Consider the following 19,533-nt stretch of genomic DNA (forward strand, 5'->3'; position numbering starts at 1 on the left):
GAGCGTTGACAACCTGACAGCTTAATTTTGCTGCCCGTCGGCTAAGTCGGCAACTCAAATATGCTAATACCTTGCCTTCCTCTTACAATAACCTTTCGAAACCGAAGAACCATCGTTTTTTAAAAGTAGGGACCGAGACTAAAACGCTAAACAGCTTTTTAGAGAGCTTAGTGTGTATGGATATCCCGGGTAGTCAAAAAAAGACCGCTGACATGATGTATTTTTCTTTTCTTTCGCTGATGGAATAAAACAAAATAAAAAACAAGGTTACTCAAACGGAAGCCCGCTTTGTCCTGGAACGCCCAGGGGGGTTCGTCATCGCTGGAGTTCCGTCGGCCCACCGGCGTTTACTATGAGGGCGTGATCTCTTTTTTTTTGACTCCCTCTCTCTGTCTATCTCGCCTTGTAAGGCTACGCAGTACCACTTATTAGGCCGGGGACTTATAATCGGGCCGTACTTTAAAATTCGATGGCACTACTGATTTAGCTAGTTGGTTGGGCTGGCTCGCTGGGAGCAATAGCGGCGGGAGTTTCGTCTTCGTCGTCGACGACTGCACAGCTTTCGCTCGTATCGACACCGGCAGCTGCGGGCGTTACGTCCTTTGTGGAGACCGATTTCATCTCTAGGAGCTCTCCTGCTCCCTCCAAGTCGCTGCCCTGTTTATCGATTTCTTCAAAGCTGAAGGCATCTGACAAGTTGATGGCTAGGAAAGTCTTTGGCAGTTTAACCCTATTTTAAGAAAAAGTCACAAGATGTCAGCTATAAGTCTGGACGGAAAAAAATATTTCCTCTACGAAAAAGAGGACGGAAGAGAGAAGCGAGGTTATACGAGATAGAACAAGAAAAAGAGTACGTAATTCGGAAGGGAAGGAAAAAAAAGGGAACAGTCCACGGGGAGATAACGTACTGGTTAAACTTGGCACGTAGCGTCTTAATCACTTGCAGCCAATCTAGATGGGGTGTGAGACTGCGCCGCGGCGCGCATCCGATGCAATGCCGGCTATCCAACTGGACGTGCAGGGGGTCAAAGACATGGCACCCAGGGCTGATTGTGATGCGGATGCTATAAGCAAAAGTGGGCTCGTCGCCCGGAGCGCCCTCCGCGGACGGGCTGACTTCCGACTCGTACAGCTCGAAACAAATCTGCGAGAGGTAGTCGAGCTCCGGGATGGTGCTCCGGCTGATTTTCGTTTCGATGCCGCCCTCGATGATGCAGTTGAGCAGGGTGTAGATGTGCGACTCCTTGGTGAAGTAGAAGAAGGACTTTGCGTCGTTGGAGGCCTGCATCTCCTCCAGGTCCTGGACGATCTCCTTGAGCAGCGGCAGGGACGTCAGCAGGCCGATTTCCAGCTTCTCGCTATCCGAGATGCCGTACTCCTGGGGGCAGATGAAGTCAAAGAGGATCTTGGCTAGCCGGTAGAGCTCCTGCAGCGGCTCGTTCCGCGGGTCTGGCTTCTCCGCCGAGGCGCTGCTGCTCTTGTACAGTCTAAAGTACTGCTCTGGCGGCGCCTCGTCGTTGATGTGGCGAAGGTTGTTGAGGAAAGATCGTCGGCGGAATAGCTTCTTCACGGTGGCCGATCGGCTGGAGCCTTCCGCCTTGTCCGAGTTGTCGGGGGAGGTCCCTGAGCTTGCCTTGCCATCGTCTGCCGTTGTCTTGGCGTCCTCGCTATCCTTTGTAGATTTACTATCCTTAACTCCATATTCCTCTTCAAGCATACTCCTTGGAGGGGTGAAGACCCATTCCAAGAATTGCCGGTTATGCAAGGCGTCAAACTTCATCGTGTCGTAGAGCTCAGAGATCTTGCTGGGATCAACCTTCTCCGCGTCACAGAACTCCGTAAATAGCTTCTCCCACCTCTCCCGGAAGAGATCCGCGTCTTCCCCGCAGCACCACCTGGGTTGAATGTTGTTCACTGCATTAGCCTGTGATAGTGCTGACGACAACGACGTGCTAGAACCCTCGCCGTTGAGCTTCTCGCTGCTCGGATTGGAGATGGCACTGAGAGATGTGGCGGCATTGCTGGGGTATAGTTTGCCGTAGTTGTACTGCATAACCCGGCGATGAAAGTTCATCAACTGAACCACCCGGTTCTGCACCTCTGACGGCTCAGGCATGTTCTCAGGCCAGGCAAATTGCGCTGGGCGATCGTTGCCTTCGCGTAGCAAGCCCTTGAGCTTCTTCTTGACCTTGTCCGTCTCATCCTTGGCGGCATTAGAGTCGTCTAAGAGATCCTTCCGAATGGTGATGAAGTCTTCCGGCAGTTCCTTTTCGCCTAAAAACGAGCATGCCCAGATCTGTGCGCTAGCCGTGACCCGCCTCTCGGAGCTGCTATAGACATGGACCTCGTCGAGGATATCCCTGTTGAGTAGCATCAAGTCGTTGCGCATGTTTTCTCCAAGCTCCTGTGATTGATACCTCGCGGAGTGCGTAGGCTCTCCGCCCCACTTGACGATGAGTTGAAGCTTGTCGAGGACAAGGCGCTCTTCGGCGGCGGTAAACTTCGACATGGTCACTTCTGAAACCGAATCATGCCTCTTCGATGACCGTCCTTCAGGAGTTGATTCTGCCTCGCCTCCTGGAATTAGCGGCGTGCTCTCCCCGGTCTGGCTGGCTGTCGCGGGAGCTTCCTCAGACTCCGGCACCTGCTGCGGCTTCTTCTTGCGGAACATGGGCTTGATCTGTACCTTGGTTCCGGCCCAGCTTCCCTTCTTTACCAGGACGTTTCGGAGAGATTTAAGCTTCTCCCTGTCTTCGATACCCTGTATGTAAGCGACGTCTACGGCCTGTATCACGCTCGCCAGGGCCGGCTCTCCGATGAGGAGTACCTCTTCTTGGTGACCCTTGAGAAGATCGATGAAAGGCTCAGTGTGGAAAGTAAACTTGTACTTTTGCTTCGGCGTCCTGTCGGCATGTCGGATCACCGAGACCATTCCCTTCAACTTCCACGAATGCTTCGGGGGAGGCGGAGGAGGGGGTGAAGGCTCAGCCTCTTCCTCTTCCTGTGCCAAGGCGCCGGCGGGAGACTGTGATGCATCCTTGCTAGATGCAGGAGTCGTCGATAAGACGCTTGGCGACGTAATGTCTGTGGCTGGCGGTGGTAATGGCTGCGGTATCAAGGGGCTTCCTGTTGTGCTCTGACCAACGGACGTCCGCGTGCTCTGTATGGTAGGCGATGCTGTGCCACTTGGAGCAATTGCAGACTCGGCTTGGTCGGCCGGCTCAGCTTGCGACGAGCGGCTGCTCTGTTTTGCCACGGGAATGGGTTGAGCAGCAGTGGTGCTGGAGCCTCCTTGCTCAATCGTCTGTCCTGCCCTGGCGATAGGGTCGATTTCTGAAGAAGGGGCAGGAGACGCAACTGGCGGCGATATTATGCCACGACGAAGGCGTTCCTTGACGAAAACATCCTTGAGAATGCTGGCACAATGCTCATAGTAATCCTCATTATCCTTGACAAAGCTCCAGCCGTTGACGTCGATTACATAGCTCTTTCCTGAGGCTCTCAGTAGGTCAAAGCCGCAGACTCTCTGGCCAAAAGCAGTTGAAATCTTGCGAGCTACTTCTCTTTCCTCAGTGCTCAAGCTGGTAACATAGCGTAGCTCTTTTCCGTGCGTATTGCGTCGAACGATGCCATCGACAACGGGCGACTTACGAGTTTCCGCATGGCAATATTGAGGGCCAACAGTATAGGCCTTGACATCCTCGGCATTGTCCACTTCCATGAAGCTTTCGTAGATGTAGCTAGCTTCAGGCTCGGTAATCGCCCTAGGGACGTTTAAGTCGGGAATATATTCCGAGCTCTTGTTGCCAACTTTTCGGAACAGCTTTCGTCCTCCTCCTCCTGAGCTCTTTGGGAAATATATGATGATGTTATGATCCTCGCCGCTGATGGGCTTCTCTACAAAGGGCTTCTTGAGGAGAGCGCCATCGACACTGAGGACGTCCCCGTCATCTATGAGCTCGACCTTCTTTGGCGGCAAAGTATTTTCGGGGTCAGCGGCCTCCAAGGTCACGCCTGATATCTCCTTGATGTATTTCGTCATTTCTGGGCTGAGAACCTTTGGTCCACCGTCTCGTGTGACTTCGAGGCGTTTTGGAGTTCGAACTTGGATCTGATCTAGCAGACGCAGGCATGCACGGCGGTCCCAGAGGATCTTTTGCATGGGCACATCGTTGACGCAAAAGGGCTTCCTCGTCTTTATATATGCAATGGCCTTCTCGAGGGGAAATCCATCGGAATAGAAAGATATTAGGTAGTCACTTGAGACATGTTAGCAAATGTCGCGTGCTCTATGGGGTGTTGAGTTCTGTCATCTGGTTCAAAACGCAAGGGGATATGCCACTATGCTCTTTGCGTTACCGAAGGATCTTCAATACTTACCACATGGGCCAATTTTCAACTTCTGCACCGAGAAAAAACTTGGTTAGCATTGGTTTATTTAAATTTTTCTCGCTCCTTTTTCTCCTTATGGACGTGAATGGAACAAAAATCCATTTTTGTCTTCGGTGAGCGCCGTGGGGGATATTTCAATGGAACGTCGTATCGTACCTTCATCAAGAATCGTCTTGTCGCCGAAAACAACGACATCGAACTCGCGGTTTGCAATAAGGCGATTTAGAATATTCCTGCTTGGCTTGCTTCTGGCTTTGATGTCGAGCGCGCATATGCCGATAACACCTAGCGGGGCCGGTTTGGCTGAAATCAAACTGTTAGATGCCGCCCACAATCCAATTCGCGCGAGATATGAATCTCCCCCTTTCTGACGCACCTTCTTCTTTCTCTCGATGATGAGGTCCTCGTTCGCTACTAGGACTCTGGCTACTGTATGCGGTGCTTCCGCTGAATCGTCTCTTTGCTCTACTCCGAGAGCGATCGGGTTGGCCGCTTCGCATGGTTTCGGATCGCTGGTTTCGCCTGACAAGATCGTGCGCCTGTGAGTCTCTGGCTGCCAGGCTGTGATTAGTAGGAGACGGCTGTCCTGATTGGTTGGCCGAAGAGGTTGTCACGGTCACATTTGACAATGCGGCCTCTGGCTGGGCCGACGCTGACCCTTTTGTAGACGACATTAGGCCCGGTACCTCAGAGGCTCGATTGGACTGGGAAGGGTTTGCGATCACACCACGAGCGGAGGCGAGCGAGTATAACGATGTTCCCGACAGACGCTTGGATTGGACCGAATACGAATCGGAAAACGATGATCTCGTGGTCAGGGCGGGTTCGGGGAGGGCCGAGTGGTTGCCCGCAGAATCTGGGTTGGGACGCATCCGAGGAGTATCGTTGTCGAAAAGCTGCTGCTGCGACTCCCCCAGATAGAGCTCTTCGATCAATGCCTCGGAAGCGGCAGAGTGTCGTCGACTGTACGGCCACGAACGACCACCTCTCAATAAATTAGATGAATGAGGGCTACTAGAAAAGCTGGATCGCTCGGCGTGAATATCGGAGGTGCCCGGCTCGGCGTAGCGGCTCTTCCTACTGCTGACTGACCCCGTGAAGGACGAGACGGAGACGCTGCGGGAATGCCTTGAAGGTTGGGACGGCAACGTTGACGGCGAGGAATTGGCCGCACTGGGTTCGTACGAGGACGATTGCGATTGCTGCGGAGCCTCTTCAGCAATGGCCGATGAGCCAGAGGCGCTCAAGGGGTCCATTTCGATAGCGGTGGCGGAGGGTGCCCAGCGGGACACGGAACTGGGCCTGGGCTTGTTTTTTCTCTGCGTTGCTGTGGTTTTGGCACGGCCCTTATGGGGGACTCGAGTAGTCTGTCGACTAACGGCCGGCCGGTCTGAAGGTTAAGCAGAGCAGAGGGAAGAAATTGAGGCCGAGAGAATCCACTCTGTCGAAAAGTGTCGGAGTTCAAGACTAACTGTGGCTGCAAGCGTCAAGTGGGCGGTGACATCATTTGGAGGCTGGATTTACACAGGGTCAGAAACAAGGGGGCTTATCGATTGCGCGAGGAGGGAGAGAGAGAGAAAAAGAAGGGATCAATGAATATTTCAATGCAAAGGCAGATATTAATAGTATTTCACAGATCTATCCATACGTGAGTAATGTCGATGTCGAAAATCCAATGGCAAGGTGCAACTTACTGTTAGTCCAGCAGTCGCTGCAGAGACCGCTTGGTGGCGGCGCTGCTCGCAAAATATTTTTTTTTTTTTTTTTTTCTCTTTTTGCTCCTCTCTCGGTCCCTGACTCGGCGTTTCCTGAACTCTAATTGGCCCAGAGCTCATGCAGCGTCAGCCATCGAGGGGCAAATTGGGGAGCTGAGCAGGGCTCGACGACAAGGATCTGCCTGGCACCCCAAGAAGAATGAATAAACAGACACAGAGCTGTATGGAGCAGGTGGAGGGGTAGCGGCGCAATTGGCGAATGGAAGCAGCCGACGCCCTGAACAGAATGCAAAAACGACCAGCTAATCCGTGCTGCGTGGCACAAAACCCACTTGGCGGTGAGGCCGTCGCTGTGTTGGGAGAGTCGAAAGCAAGGAACTTCCCTTTAGTTATACTGCTAGGAAATTGTAAATCTGCGTAGTGGTCGTGGCAGCTGGTATTGTTGTGTAACCACACTAGAGAGAGATTGGATGGAGTGTAAGAAGTGGTCATAAGGCTGAGAGTTGGCTTTGCAGCAGCCCTTTTCTTGACCGAGTACGGAGCACTCAGCGACAGTTATTATTGTGATCCATAGCATTTGACAATTTGGAGTATTTCGAAGTCGTATGCTCTGCTGGTGGTATCGAGATCTGTACTACCAAAGGCAGCGGTATGAGATGCATCAACATTATTCATCAGATTCTCTCTCAACGCTTCAAAAGTATCACATCTCTATAAATTGAGCCATCTTTAGTAAATAGATACCTTGTGACTAAAAACGACAGCTTTCCTAGCTACCTATACATAGGTAGATATAACACGTCGTATAATGATTTGGATCTCAAATTTTGGACTGGCCTGTGGCGGTGTCAGGTGTGGAGGGGCACGATGTGCTGTGGCGTAGCTGTGCATTACCTAGTGCTCCCCTTAGGTAAGCGGCAGAAAACGGCAGTATTCATCACCGCCAAAAATTTACAGATCCGACGACTGGTTCTCGACGAGAGACTGCGAAACGCTGCACCACAAACCAGCGCAAAGATGCCGCATTCCGATCCCGATGGGCCGCTGGCCAAGCGCCAGAAAGTCTCGACCTTGGCCAATGCGTCCGAAACTTCAAGCAATTCCTCGCGAATCTTTGCGCCTTTCAGAGTCCGTTCATCGATGCCTTTATAGCTTTTCAATTATTGGCATAGCAAGATCTAACCACTCACTGTGTAGACTGTTGGATTAATCTCCCCGTCCAATATCCCATTCACATCGGTCCCGCTAGGAAAAACAACTTTCCAAATCACAACATCAGTTGGCCGATCTCTGCAGACATACGACTTGCTCCGCGGTCTCAACCTCGTCTTCGTTACTCGACCTCAAACGCACGCCGATATCACTGCTACGTTAGCCTGGGGAAAGAAGGTTTTTGCGGCATGGGGTGGATCGCAGGATGGTGAGTCTCAGGGGCTATGGGTCTTTCAAAGAGGTCGAAAGATCGCTGAGGTAGCCCTCCCAAGCGACTTGACAGAGCCCATTCAGCAGATCGCCATCTTTGGAACCTGGTTCATTGCTTGCGCAAAGACAAGAATTGAGGTTTTCAAAACGGCGACGTTTGAGCATTACACCACCATTCACACCATGGCTGCTGCCAAAGGCGGCCATGAGATCACGGGTGGCATTGTTACTATGCCAACGTATCTCAACAAGATCTTTGTTGGTCGCAAAGACGGCTGGGTTGAAATCTGGAATATTAGCACCGGAAAGTTGATTTATACCCTTTTGCCACCTTCACCGGATTCCGGCGCTGTCACCTGCCTTGAGCCAACCCCGGCTCTCTCTATGCTGGCGATCGCATACTCAAACGGCTCTCTGGTCATCACCAATGTTTTGACTGATAAGCGTGCTCTTCAAGTCGAAGCCGGAAACCCAGATGCCCCCGTTACTTCAATATCCTTCCGATCCGACGGCTTGGGAGCTGGACATGATGGTAGAAAGGATGGTGTCATGGCCACTGCGACTCCGGCTTCAGGTGACATCACCTTTTGGGATCTAAACCGCGGCGGTCGAGTGATGGGAGTACTGCGCAGTGCTCACAACCCACCATCAGGCGAGGGCGATGCCATCCTTGGCGGTATCAGCAAAGTCGAGTTTCTGTCTGGACAGGCAGTCATTGTTTCTAGCGGCCGAGATAACTCACTAAAGACGTGGATCTTTGACGAGACACCCTTTTCTCCCATCCCGAGAATCCTGCATTCGCGCAGCGGACATTCTGGACCGGTCAATTGCCTACAGTTCTTGCCTTCCGATTTTGACGGTGCCGAGGCTGGAAATAAGTGGATTATCAGTGGTGGCAAAGATAGGAGTCTTTGGGGATGGAGTATGCGTCGCGATGGCCAGAGTACGGAGCTCAGCCAAGGCAATATTCGCAAAAAAGCAAAAAAAATCGGTATCCTGGCTACCAACGCACTCGCCCATGGTCCAACGACGACTTTGGAAGACCTCAAGGCACCCGAAATCACCTGTATTGCCACCTCGCTTAACCGCGATGGAGGTATTGGCGCTTTGCCTGGTAAACAGGAGATGTGGCAGAAGGGACGAGATCTCAGCAAGAAGATGGACGCTGAGCTTAGTGGCATGACAGGCTGGGAAAGTGTCGTCACTGCTCACAAGGGCGACCCCTACGCCCGTACCTGGTTCTGGGGCCGAAAGAGAGCTGGTCGTTGGGCACTCCCGACAGGAGACGGTACTGACGTTACCACTGTTGCTATCAGCCCTTGCGGAACGTTTGCGCTGGTCGGCTCAGGAGCTGGTGGCATCGACATGTACAATCTTCAGTCTGGTGTCCACCGCCAGCGCTTCCCTTCCAAGTTAACACCGGCACAGGCTCGCCAGCTGAAGATGCAGCAGCTTCGACAAGCAGACGACGTTGTTCAACTACAGAGCGAAGGCAACCGGAAATATCCTGCCGGCGTCGGCAAGCATACCAAGGCTATTACTGGTCTAGTTGTCGATTCTATGAATAAGACCGTGGTATCTTGTGGATTGGACGGCAAGATCAAGTTCTGGGACTTTTTGACGGGAACTCTTCTTGAGCAGCTGGACTGGGCACCTATGACATTCCCAACTGGATGCCGATACCACCCAGCTAACAACCTTTTGGCATTTTCCTGTGATGACCTGTCTATTCGAGTTGTTGACCTGGAGACAAAGAAGACTATTCGTGAATTCTGGGGCCCCAAGGACGTTATCAATGACTTTTGCTTTTCAAACGATGGCCGCTGGATCATCGCTGCCTCTCGCGATTCTATCATAAGGGTCTGGGATCTACCTACCAGCCATCTTATCGATGCTATTCGATTGGAGAAGCCTTGCAAAGCTGTTGCCATGTCATTCACTGGCGAATATCTCGCTGCCGCTCTTGAAGATAGTCCCGGTGTTACGATATGGACAAACAAGGCCCTCTACAAGCACGTTCCAACTCGCCAAATATCCGAAGCAGAAATTGGCCTGGTGGCTGCACCTACGACGGCTGGAGAAGGAAACCAAGGCCTGCTGGAAGCTGCCTTTGAAGAAGACAAGGAGGAGGAAGACAGTGGTGTTGTTGCACCTTCTATTGATCAGATCAGCTCAGATCTGATGACGTTGAGTTTGGTTCCCAAGAGTCGATGGCAGACGCTGCTCCATCTAGACTTGATCAAGGAACGAAACAAGCCGACCGAGGCGCCGAAGCTTCCCGAGAAGGCACCCTTTTTCTTGCCCTCCACTTCCGGTGCGCAAGTACCCGGGCTCAAGGACGATGCTGAGCAGGAGAATGATAGCAAGTCTCGTATCTCGAGATACGACCAGGCTCGCTTTGAGGAAACATTTACGTCAAAGCTACGTGCTGGTGCGGAAAATAATAACTGTAAGTTTCTTCTGATGCCACTTTCTAGCGGTTAAACGAGTGCTAATATTTTCACTACAGACGACGATTTCATCGAGCACCTCAAGTCTCTATCTCCTTCAAGTGCGGACCTGGAGCTTCGATCACTTTCACTAGGCGATGATGACGAATCAAACGAGCTACTAATGTTTATCCGAGCCCTAACGACCAGGCTGCAAGCACGAAAGGATTACGAGTTGACGCAAGCGTGGATGACAGTGTTCCTCCGGCTTCACTTTGACATGGTGATGGAGAACAAGGCGCTACTAAAGGCTCTTGAGGAGTGGAAGGTACAGCAGGAGAAGGAATGCAACAGGCTGGATGATTTGGTTGGATACTGCAGCGGCGTCGTCACCTTTTTGAGAAGCCCGCGGACATGATGTGTTGGGCCATTATTTTTTGGAGTATAATAATAGATGGGAAAGAATAGCGGATGAAAATAATCTATTGGAGAATTGTAACTGATTTCTGTCCATTTATATTTCCCAAGACTGACCATATCTCCATCTGTAACGACTAAACACATAATGTACATATAAAGCCCCACAACGCCATAAGCAGGCATCTCGCGTCCAACAACCAGTCTTCATTTTTCTTCTTCGTGACTCCCGCAAGCAGAAGCAGCACAATGAAAAAAAAAAAGGAGAAAAGAAAATCAAAAATTGCGCCTCCCATGGCCCCGAAGGACAATGGAGCAAGGAGCCGACTCCGCGATGTGCAATGCAGGTCCTCCGCACTGCATTCCCAGCTGCTTGATCTTGGGAATGCGAAACAAGGTAAGTATGAAGAAAGGAAAAAGAAGAAGAAAATCCAAAGACTGAGGGAGGAGAGAAGGGATTATATAGATGAGAGGATGGTCTGTGCGTTGTGGGCGGTGAGGTTGTGAAGTGAAGAGAAGGTGAGAGTGAGGTTTGGTGTGAGTGGGCTGGTGCAGCTGCTGCCTAGAGGGCTGAAGGAGATTGTTGAGTATACTTTGTAGGTACACAAATATTGGACTCTATGTCTGAAATCGACTATATATTTTGTATTTATCAGAGATTTAATCATAATTCGTCATTTGGTAGCTGTAAAGTATCTTTCTCGTCGTGAGATGAGGAGCTGCTGCCTATTAATACGGAGTAATGACCTGCCATTTATGCCTATCAAGGCAATGGCCGAAATTGTTGATCTGGGAATCAAGGAGTTTTACAGTAGATTCCAAGAGACGGTATAAGATTGCCTTCCAGCCTATATAGGCTATATTGTAGTTGATAGAGGTTTCAGCCAGTCAAACGTGTCCAGTAGTCCGAAATCAAAATCATTCATATCCTCCGGTAAACTTGTATCCCACGCTATATCAAACTCTTGTTGCTGTGTTGTCAAAGGCTTTGGTGCAGGATTTAAAGCCTGCTCAATCACTCGCTCAACAACCGTTCTGATGCTATTGCACAAGTGGGCGCCTGGCGTTGACGGTTCTATCCACTCAAGAAAGCCGGTAAGCAGTGTCAGCTGCTTTATTATCATGGATTTTGTAACCTTTGCAGTCTTTGGCGCATTTGCAGCGTTAGAAGTCGTCCTGAGGAGCTCCAAGCATAATATTCCCCCCGCAGGACCGGCATATACCAAGACGAGCCACTCATAGTCTCCTTGTAGACCTTCCAGGCGATTCTGCTGTGTCCAGAACATGACAGTGAGGGAAATCATTTCCAGACTTATTTCAAGTATTTCTGCGCTATACAGACCGTCTCCTTTATATGATAGACGCTCAATAAAGAATAAATTACTTAGATGTTCTAGCCGTGTTATTAACTTGGCGTGGAGCGCGGGACCGCCAACGTCGGGATTGTTAAAGTCTGTGCTTTTCAGCTGTAATTTGATTGGAAATCGCAATATGGCATCCATTTCTCGTTTTCTTATTTCACTTTTCGCAAGTGGGTTAGTGTAAAGATTCATTATCAAAGATATGGTAAATCAGCCAGAGAATGTATACATACTCAAAGTCGTAGTTTCCAGCGAGATTAGGTACCTGAAGCACCATCTCTAGAATTTCACTTCGTATTTTCAAGATTATATATGTAGCTCGCGTAAATGCCGTAGCGTGGTTTTTTTCCTCAATATTCCATCCATCTTTATCCAGTTGATGGTTTTTAGTTTCAGTTTTAGAGTTCAATAATGAAATATCATCAATATCAAGGGGTAGCGGGACCGAGCAAAGCCTGCTGCTGAGCAGTGGAGGCCGACCAGTTAGAGTAGATAGCATCATATCAGTCCGAAAAATAGCACAAAAGAGCTTCCGCTTAGCCTGAACAGATACACAGTCTTCCGGTAACAAGTTTGATTGAGACGTGTGAAGCCCGAGAAAGGTCATCATGGCGACGGCTTCTGCGTGTTGGCGCCAGAATTCCGCACCTGAATTATACAATTAGTGAGAATACAAGATGATTAGCTCATTGCTATAAGGAAATTTACCTGTGTCGCCTGTAATGACTGATGCAGTGAGGCTGTTTACATGTAAAAGAAACACCATCATTGTATTGTTGCAGCTAGTTGATCGGCAAAGGTCGACGCATTTCGTTGTGCTGTTTTTATACGTTTGCATTAGGATTCTACGGTTATAATTTCCTCCAAGTTGCTTGCGTTGTTCAGAATTGCTGTTTTCTGATAGGGTTGTAGCGCCAAAGGTCCACGATGCAAACATGATACCGAGGCCTTCCCAGCGAAAATTAGCCCCAGAGAAGGCCTCATACCATTGATCTGGATCTGCAACGTCTTCTTTAAGAGGCCTAGAGCTATTTTGAAAGAGTAATAATGCCAGCTGCGATAAGGCTTCGTTACTTCTCTCACCATCTAAGAAATGCCCCAGCGTCACCCATAAAGAGTCGTGAAGCCGATCCATTGCGAGGCGACACCATAAGTCTGTGGGGTTTACATTCCTTTTGTATAAAAGTATGATGCCTCTTTAGTTGGTATTGCCCGTAGTACTGCCAAGGCTGTCTCAAAGGTGGCCGCATCTGAGACCATCGTGTCAGTCAACGCCATACCGCTGTCATTGCTAGTCAAGCCATCACTGGTTGGCTCAAGACCAAGGTGCTTCTGAGTCTCGCGATAGAATGCGGGAAAGCTCGTTGCTCCCAGATACCCAACGTTTCTGTCTGAATCTTCAAGTGCTAAAGGGTTTAATGTTGGCGGTTTTGGCACAGCCGGCTCTCCATGGCTCCGGCTATCAGATACTTCAGTCGATTGGCTTCTTCTGCCAACTGATGACAAAGCCGGGGTTACAAGCTGCCCCTGGATAAGGTACCTACAGCTTTGGGGGGCATTCTTTCGAATGCACCTCGAGCATATAGGAAGTCTATGATCACAGGCGACTTTGCGCCGGCGGCATGGCTCGCAGGCCAGCGGGCGGCCGTTGCGCCTCCGGGGAATTTCAGAGGGAGCTGACATACTGACAGCAGCTCAATTCATCGTTATAGCAATAACTGATAAAAACCGGTGTATAGTTCAGACCGCCTCACCAGCAGAAAAGAATAAGTAACCACGGAGAGCTGGTGGCCAGTGATGTTGGAGAGAATGAGGTTGAAGACATATGCGGCTTTCGGCTTCGGCTTTCGGCATGAGAAGCCTAGCGATCAGTTCCATTTTTGGTCATTTTATGGCTTTGCACTGATAGTATCAGCTTATACCTTGAATATACTCCATACCGTCGCTGTACTTTTCCTTCTTTTATTTTTACTCTCTCCTACTATGAAATACTCTGTCACACCGTAAGGGTACTTGCATAAATTCTGAAGTTTACCAGTACCTACCTAGGTTGGTAGGTATCATATGTAGACAGCTGCCAACACTTATACTGTGGCGCGAGTTGGCGCAAGTTGATGTCTTTCTATCCTTGGCTTCAGGAGCAAATGAATATATATATTTTTTCTGTATACAGAAACTTCAGTTACCATTTTTCTAATTGTATGCTTCAATTCACGTTTTAAAGCGTGACATATAACCCTATTATCTATAGCTTTACTGGTATTAAATCTATTGAATGCAGAAATAATTATTGTAACAGGTTTATAGCGTAATGGCCAATATAGCTTTTATTAGATGTTATTTGGTATTTGCAGCTGCAGTTACAGCCCGTTAATAGCTAAAAATAACATCAAAAAAAACATCCACAGAATAATATTGTAAGCTGAAAAATAGAGCAAATCAAAGTCCCGATTCCGTCACAGTCCAGCAGCACTTTTTGTCAGGTAATTTCTGATTAAAGGGAAACGCAGTTGAGAAGGTTCAGGTTGATAAGGCCACCCTAAGTTTTACATTTTATGATTAGTGGTGATCGAGAGAAATTTGAGATTAGTAGAAGCTGTGTGAAGCTCACCTGGTCCGCACTCGAGTCACAGCAGTAGGAGCCGCTGTTGCAGCCTGTTCCGAGAACACCAATGTTGCAAACAATGCCTCCTAGGAAGCCATTGCAGCAAACGGCGTTCTGGTTGGTGTTGCAAGTACCACCGTTGCTTCCGCCACCTTTGCCTCCCTGGCCGCCTTGGCCGCCTTGGCCGCCTTGGTCACCACCAGTGGGGACAGCGATGGCAGTGGCAGCCAGAGCAATGAGAGCAGTAGTGTACTTCATATTGTTGAATAGGTGGTAATAGTGAGCAGCTAAGGCTTGAAGAATGATTATTGGGTTATAATGTAGAAATTGGTTCTTGTTGATGGAATGAGAAGTTGGAAATTGTAGGAATATACCAATCTTTTATATCTTTAGCTGCGCCCAAAGATTACCAACTCTCGTGTTTGACTGAGTTTTCAAGGAGAAGCAGGGTTAAAGAACGCTATCTTGTTAGGCTTAATCTTATCCAGCTACATAGAATGGATATATTATCATTTGTGTAGTGAAGCTTGAACTCTAGCAAGGCCAGCTTGATAAATCATATAATACTAACGATAATTATTACCCTATTGCTTATGATTTATGCATTAGTTGATGAAAGTTAAGTTGCTATGTAACGGTGAGGCTTACATGGATCTCATATAGAGTAACTGATCGTCGGTATAAAACTGCTGTTGTATTCAGGATATCTCCGCAGTGCAGCTTAGATGTATGATATTCTACAGCGCCAAGCTAACAACAGTAGAATACCTAATGCATCGCAGGGATTTAATGAGACTTGGTTTCAATTTTTTGCTATCGTTGTTTTGTTGCTTAACTAATAGTCTTCCTCTCTGTATCCTTAAGCTGTGTAAATATCCTAGAATGTAGCAGCAGAGTACCGTCGGTATGTTTCTCAGATTTTTGATCTCCTCAGTGCCCGCATTAGTATGGTGATCGACATCGTCCAAGATTGTTTATGCATGCAGGGGATAAACTCTATTTTTTTTTTCTCGGTATTCTCAGGCTGAAATAAGTCTCCTAGAATATAATAATATAATAATACCGCCCGTTTATTTCTTAGATTTTTAATCTCCTCAACTGCCTGCATTAGCGCAGTGATCGACATCGGCCAAGATTCATTAAATATGCGGGGGATAAACTCAATTACCGAGCAGCGAAGTCTTAAGCCATTTCATTATAGATCTAGCTTACTACCTGAGCTACTATTTGCACATACCCCTGCAATAACTATGTCATTTTTTCTAATTTCCAATTCGGGCGAGCTGTATAAGCCACAAGAAACGGTTGACACCGCATTACATCACTACGGGACAGCCTACCCTGGTTAGGCTTCTGCGTGCGTTGTAAAAGTTTCTCAAGACACGGCACGGAGATGCTAATTTCATGATGGTTAGTATATGATAGAACTGAGACATTGCTACGTGGCTGCTGTCCTTCTTCAGCTCTGTGCATACCAACATGCAGCTATTATTGTTGATTCCGATCACTTCCCTTTTGAGAAACAGACAATCTACCATCTCCAGGATCATATATCCAATATTTCTTTACCTAGGACATGTATAGGATCATACATATGCGAAACTTTACGTGTTTGGTCTAAAAGATCGTCAATGCTGAATTCCCAACGCCCCAACATAAATAATGGTGGTTGCTCATTGAATAATCAAGTGCGGGCAGATACGTGACTTTGGCAAGGGTTAAGGCATGGCAGATATGGCGATACAAACAAGAGAAAGCGCATTATGGTAGAGTGGCCTGGGATGTTGCAGCTCCTACGAGTGGTCCTCTTTTGATTCGCCAGAGAAAAGGGTTAATGAGATGAAGAAGCGGTGTGGCCACTCCAACAATGGCAAGGATTTACACAGCGTACTGCATGTTTATACCGGGCTATGAAGAACTATACAAACTCAGTCTTTGGTGAAAGAGCTAGTTCATACTCTCAAGAGCAGCGAAGAAGTATATGTCACTATAACATTTCATACTCGTATGCCAATGGGGAATATACCTGTCGCCACATCTATTTCACGTAGATAGTTCTTTGTCAGAAGCACAAGAAACTGTTCTATATGAGTGCTGTAGTCGAAATGGATCCCAGTAGATTGACAGAAAGGGGCGAGACAATGACGATTTCTGCTTACTAGCGTGAGGGAAGCTAAAGGTGGTTTGTCGTCGGTAAGTAAGTGAACTATACCGACCAGAGTCTCGTTGGGCATCGGGAAGAGCTTGCAATAGGATTCACGCTTTCGACTTTGCATAATGATATCGAGTAGAAGACGCTACCTTGTGGCCGCGTCTCTATCAAAGGCATCTCTTTCATTGCCACTGAATTCTGTTATCTTCAAACTCACAATATCTCGATACATGGTGGGAGAATTGCTCAATATAGCGCCCATAGAGTCAAGCCAATCTAGCTACAGTCATATTCTGACTTGCGTATCATAGGTTAATAAGTATAATCTCAGTCGAGTAAGATGTTATAGGTATATACTGCCGTAGGAACTGCGAAACGACGGCCGTCTCAAAGTGGGCGGCGTCTTTGCAGACGCCTCTGGAGTGTATTCTGTGTTGCTTGTAGTTGAAGTTTCTGGCGTTCACATAGTATCCAATTTGACGTCACCCTCAACATCACTTGGGATTGCGGGGTAAGAAAGCTGCATGTGACTGATATGTGAAAATATATATCAGAATGGAAGAACCAATCATGAGAGAGTGATATGTTGGATGCTAGTCTGCGTCGTGCTCTACGCCTCGAAGGAACATTCTGTATTTGCGTTAGCCTTCGCACTCTCGACAATTCGCGTGCTTTGCCAATAGCTCCATATCTATATCCGTCGTAGAACTTTAAAGATACTTCTTTTATAGAAGTAGAAGTATAAGTCCAGCATAGCATATAACTTCGCCCCCAATCTTGATCATCCACTTACTTACAGTATGCACCCTGGCTACCCTACATATGTGGTATCATCCAATTCTGCGGGGACCCTTCTCAGACAGACTTGCCGTGGATAGTGACTTGTGCCACGAAGTTTCATCTAATTCATCGCCTTTTCTGTAATTGCCATTCTGTTGTACATATTGGACTCAGAGAATGACAATGGTGGCGCGTTGGTATTGTATTAGGTATGCTGACTTCTAATGCTATTGAGTACGAAGAAGATGGCAAAGGGCATCGACTGCTTTGTTTTGGTGCCAGGTATGATGGTGGTAGAGTATTGGCTTGGTGTCAATCTTCTACAGGCGTTTCTGAACATTTCCCCTCCACTTTGGGTTGTAATATTGATCCACGATCAGCTTGTATTGGTAATGCTCGGCGTGACTCTAACGTAGCCGCATGCTCGCCTGGGCACTCGCGAGCTCTAAATATTCTTATTGTTCCTTTCGAGCGCATCGTCTAAATAGCCATCTGTAGACTCAATGGCTCAGCTGAGAAATATTGAGTTTCGTTATATCACTTCCAGCGTCCTGTACCAGTGTCGGTTCCATGTGTGTCCAGTCAACGATATCTTAGTTTATTATCATGCGCAATGTTATTACTGCTAGATAGATACATGTATGTACTACAAGAGCCACATTACATACTACCTAGTACCTCTACCACCTCTACTGCCCCTGCTTCCGTTTTTAATTATCTAGCAAAGGATCCCAATTAGCAAAGGATTCCAATACCAGCCCCCGTAATTCCGCCAGCTGAGAATGAATAATCGGCTTAGTTTTGTTTTCAAGGTTGCAATTGAGCTTCAAATTAAAGTTAAAGAATCCGGATCCAGATCCAGTTTTCGTAGAGCTTGCAGTTGCTGTAGCCGTTGTATTGCCCATTGCAAATATGCCCGTCTCATGGCGAATCGGCCGGTGGTATTCTGGCATCTTAATATTTTTGATGGCATTTTCTATTGCGTAAACACTATACCCGTCGAATGGCTCTGTTGGCTGCGGGTCATGAAGACGCATTGCCCTCATACCTTTGACGAGAACGCCCAGTGACAACGATAGGCATTCAAAGGAACATTCTGTTTCTTCCTTAGATAATTGGGTCTTTAAGGTATTAAGACTAGATGCGAATCCGGAGATCAGTCGCTGTCGGCTTTTATCAAGGGCATCTGAATCTGACATTAGTATTTGTTCGACTGAGGGTCCGCGATTGCTAAACTTACCGACCAGCTCCTTTGGCATTGGTAAACCCAACGTGTGAATAGGGCCTCTGCTCACATATATAATGGTCCTTGTAAGCTTTGTAAAATGGTAGTATTCGGAAAACACGTAGGATACAAAGAGTCTAAGCAAAAGTTCCCGACTGTAGTAAAGGAAAGGGCCCGACTGTAGCCGACTGACCCATACTTTTGCAAAAAAGTCTACTGCCTTGTGACATTTATAATAATCAACAAGCACGGCTATTTTTGCCAGTTTCTCAAGGTCGACATCCAGGGGCACTTTTTGTGTTTGGCCATGTATTATATTCATCAGAATTATCAGCGCTTCTTCATCCCATTCTTCGGCAGTGACAGTGTATGAGTAACCACTCTCCGCTTTGGTCTCTTTCCAGTCATTGGCCGTTAATCTCTGAAAATATATCGAGGATAGTGTTAGATGTTTCGATGAAAGCCGCATATGTATCTCTGGAGTGCTGCCGGCAGCTGGTGTTTCAACCAATGCCGAGCTCTTCAGGTTCTCCTCATCTTGTTGCTGGTCGGGCGTCCAGTATTGTGGCAGAGCTGTATCCCATATTTCGAAAGAGCTGTCCACGGCAAAGGGCGCGTTTGGGTTACGTAAGATGAAGAGAGTATCCCCCGCGGGATCGATTTCGAGAATAGTTGGCGGCATGACTACCCAATACTTATCGAAAAAAGAGATGAAGACACGTGTAGAAAGGCTGGAAACACGAATATGCCTCTCGAACGAGATTCAATCTATTATAATGCTCCCCCGCGGCGGCTGAACCTCGGACACAGAACCAACACACGTTACCATTGAGAATTGACAAGCAGATGCGATTGGTCGAAATGGTGATGGGGAAGGGCTGTTTAATTTGCCGCGCATCTTCTTCTTGGGCAAGCTCCAGCTTCTATAGATATAAGCTGTATGGCAGGTTATTAATCTGGGCTGGAGGTTGCGGTAACTCTGTTGAGCGAGGACGTATTAGATGGTGCTCCCTGTGCCTGATTTCCGTGAGCATG

The 19,533-nt window shown here is 48.1% G+C and overlaps 6 protein-coding genes across 6 annotated transcripts; 1 reads left to right on the forward strand and 5 right to left on the reverse strand.

Annotated features, from left to right (window-relative positions):
• Positions 1-707: 707 nt before the first annotated feature.
• GGI43DRAFT_411327 (inositol polyphosphate kinase domain-containing protein) lies at positions 708-6,160 on the reverse strand. Its single transcript, XM_083206701.1, has 5 exons — positions 6,087-6,160; positions 4,769-6,030; positions 4,549-4,695; positions 4,381-4,402; positions 708-4,259 (listed from the first exon to the last, which is right to left on the reverse strand). The coding sequence occupies exons 2-5, from the start codon at positions 5,646-5,648 to the stop codon at positions 761-763; spliced, it is 4,548 nt and encodes a 1,515-aa protein (XP_083058423.1). The 5' UTR covers positions 5,649-6,030; positions 6,087-6,160; the 3' UTR covers positions 708-760.
• Positions 6,161-7,081: 921 nt separating this feature from the next.
• Positions 7,082-10,917, forward strand: GGI43DRAFT_411330 (rRNA-processing protein UTP21). Its single transcript, XM_083206702.1, has 3 exons — positions 7,082-7,235; positions 7,305-9,978; positions 10,039-10,917. The coding sequence occupies exons 1-3, from the start codon at positions 7,125-7,127 to the stop codon at positions 10,374-10,376; spliced, it is 3,123 nt and encodes a 1,040-aa protein (XP_083058424.1). The 5' UTR covers positions 7,082-7,124; the 3' UTR covers positions 10,377-10,917.
• Positions 10,918-10,950: 33 nt separating this feature from the next.
• Positions 10,951-13,529, reverse strand: GGI43DRAFT_411333 (fungal specific transcription factor domain-containing protein). The gene is made up of 3 exons (XM_083206703.1): positions 12,445-13,529; positions 11,970-12,384; positions 10,951-11,896 (listed from the first exon to the last, which is right to left on the reverse strand). The coding sequence occupies exons 1-3, from the start codon at positions 12,869-12,871 to the stop codon at positions 11,233-11,235; spliced, it is 1,506 nt and encodes a 501-aa protein (XP_083058425.1). The 5' UTR covers positions 12,872-13,529; the 3' UTR covers positions 10,951-11,232.
• A 406-nt stretch (positions 13,530-13,935) lies between these two features.
• GGI43DRAFT_122303 (uncharacterized protein) lies at positions 13,936-14,805 on the reverse strand. Its single transcript, XM_083199051.1, has 2 exons — positions 14,348-14,805; positions 13,936-14,275 (listed from the first exon to the last, which is right to left on the reverse strand). The coding sequence occupies exons 1-2, from the start codon at positions 14,597-14,599 to the stop codon at positions 14,231-14,233; spliced, it is 297 nt and encodes a 98-aa protein (XP_083058426.1). The 5' UTR covers positions 14,600-14,805; the 3' UTR covers positions 13,936-14,230.
• A 1,388-nt stretch (positions 14,806-16,193) lies between these two features.
• GGI43DRAFT_122310 (uncharacterized protein) lies at positions 16,194-16,708 on the reverse strand. Its single transcript, XM_083199052.1, has one exon. The coding sequence runs from the start codon at positions 16,615-16,617 to the stop codon at positions 16,339-16,341; it is 279 nt and encodes a 92-aa protein (XP_083058427.1). The 5' UTR covers positions 16,618-16,708; the 3' UTR covers positions 16,194-16,338.
• A 1,162-nt stretch (positions 16,709-17,870) lies between these two features.
• Positions 17,871-19,456, reverse strand: GGI43DRAFT_122332 (uncharacterized protein). Its single transcript, XM_083199053.1, has 2 exons — positions 18,514-19,456; positions 17,871-18,459 (listed from the first exon to the last, which is right to left on the reverse strand). The coding sequence occupies exons 1-2, from the start codon at positions 19,178-19,180 to the stop codon at positions 17,984-17,986; spliced, it is 1,143 nt and encodes a 380-aa protein (XP_083058428.1). The 5' UTR covers positions 19,181-19,456; the 3' UTR covers positions 17,871-17,983.
• Between the last annotated feature and the right edge of the window lie 77 nt (positions 19,457-19,533).

The sequence above is a fragment of the Trichoderma evansii genome, assembly GCF_050947405.1.
Source record: "Trichoderma evansii strain SZMC 28006 chromosome Unknown GGI43scaffold_17, whole genome shotgun sequence".
Taxonomy (NCBI): domain Eukaryota; kingdom Fungi; phylum Ascomycota; class Sordariomycetes; order Hypocreales; family Hypocreaceae; genus Trichoderma; species Trichoderma evansii.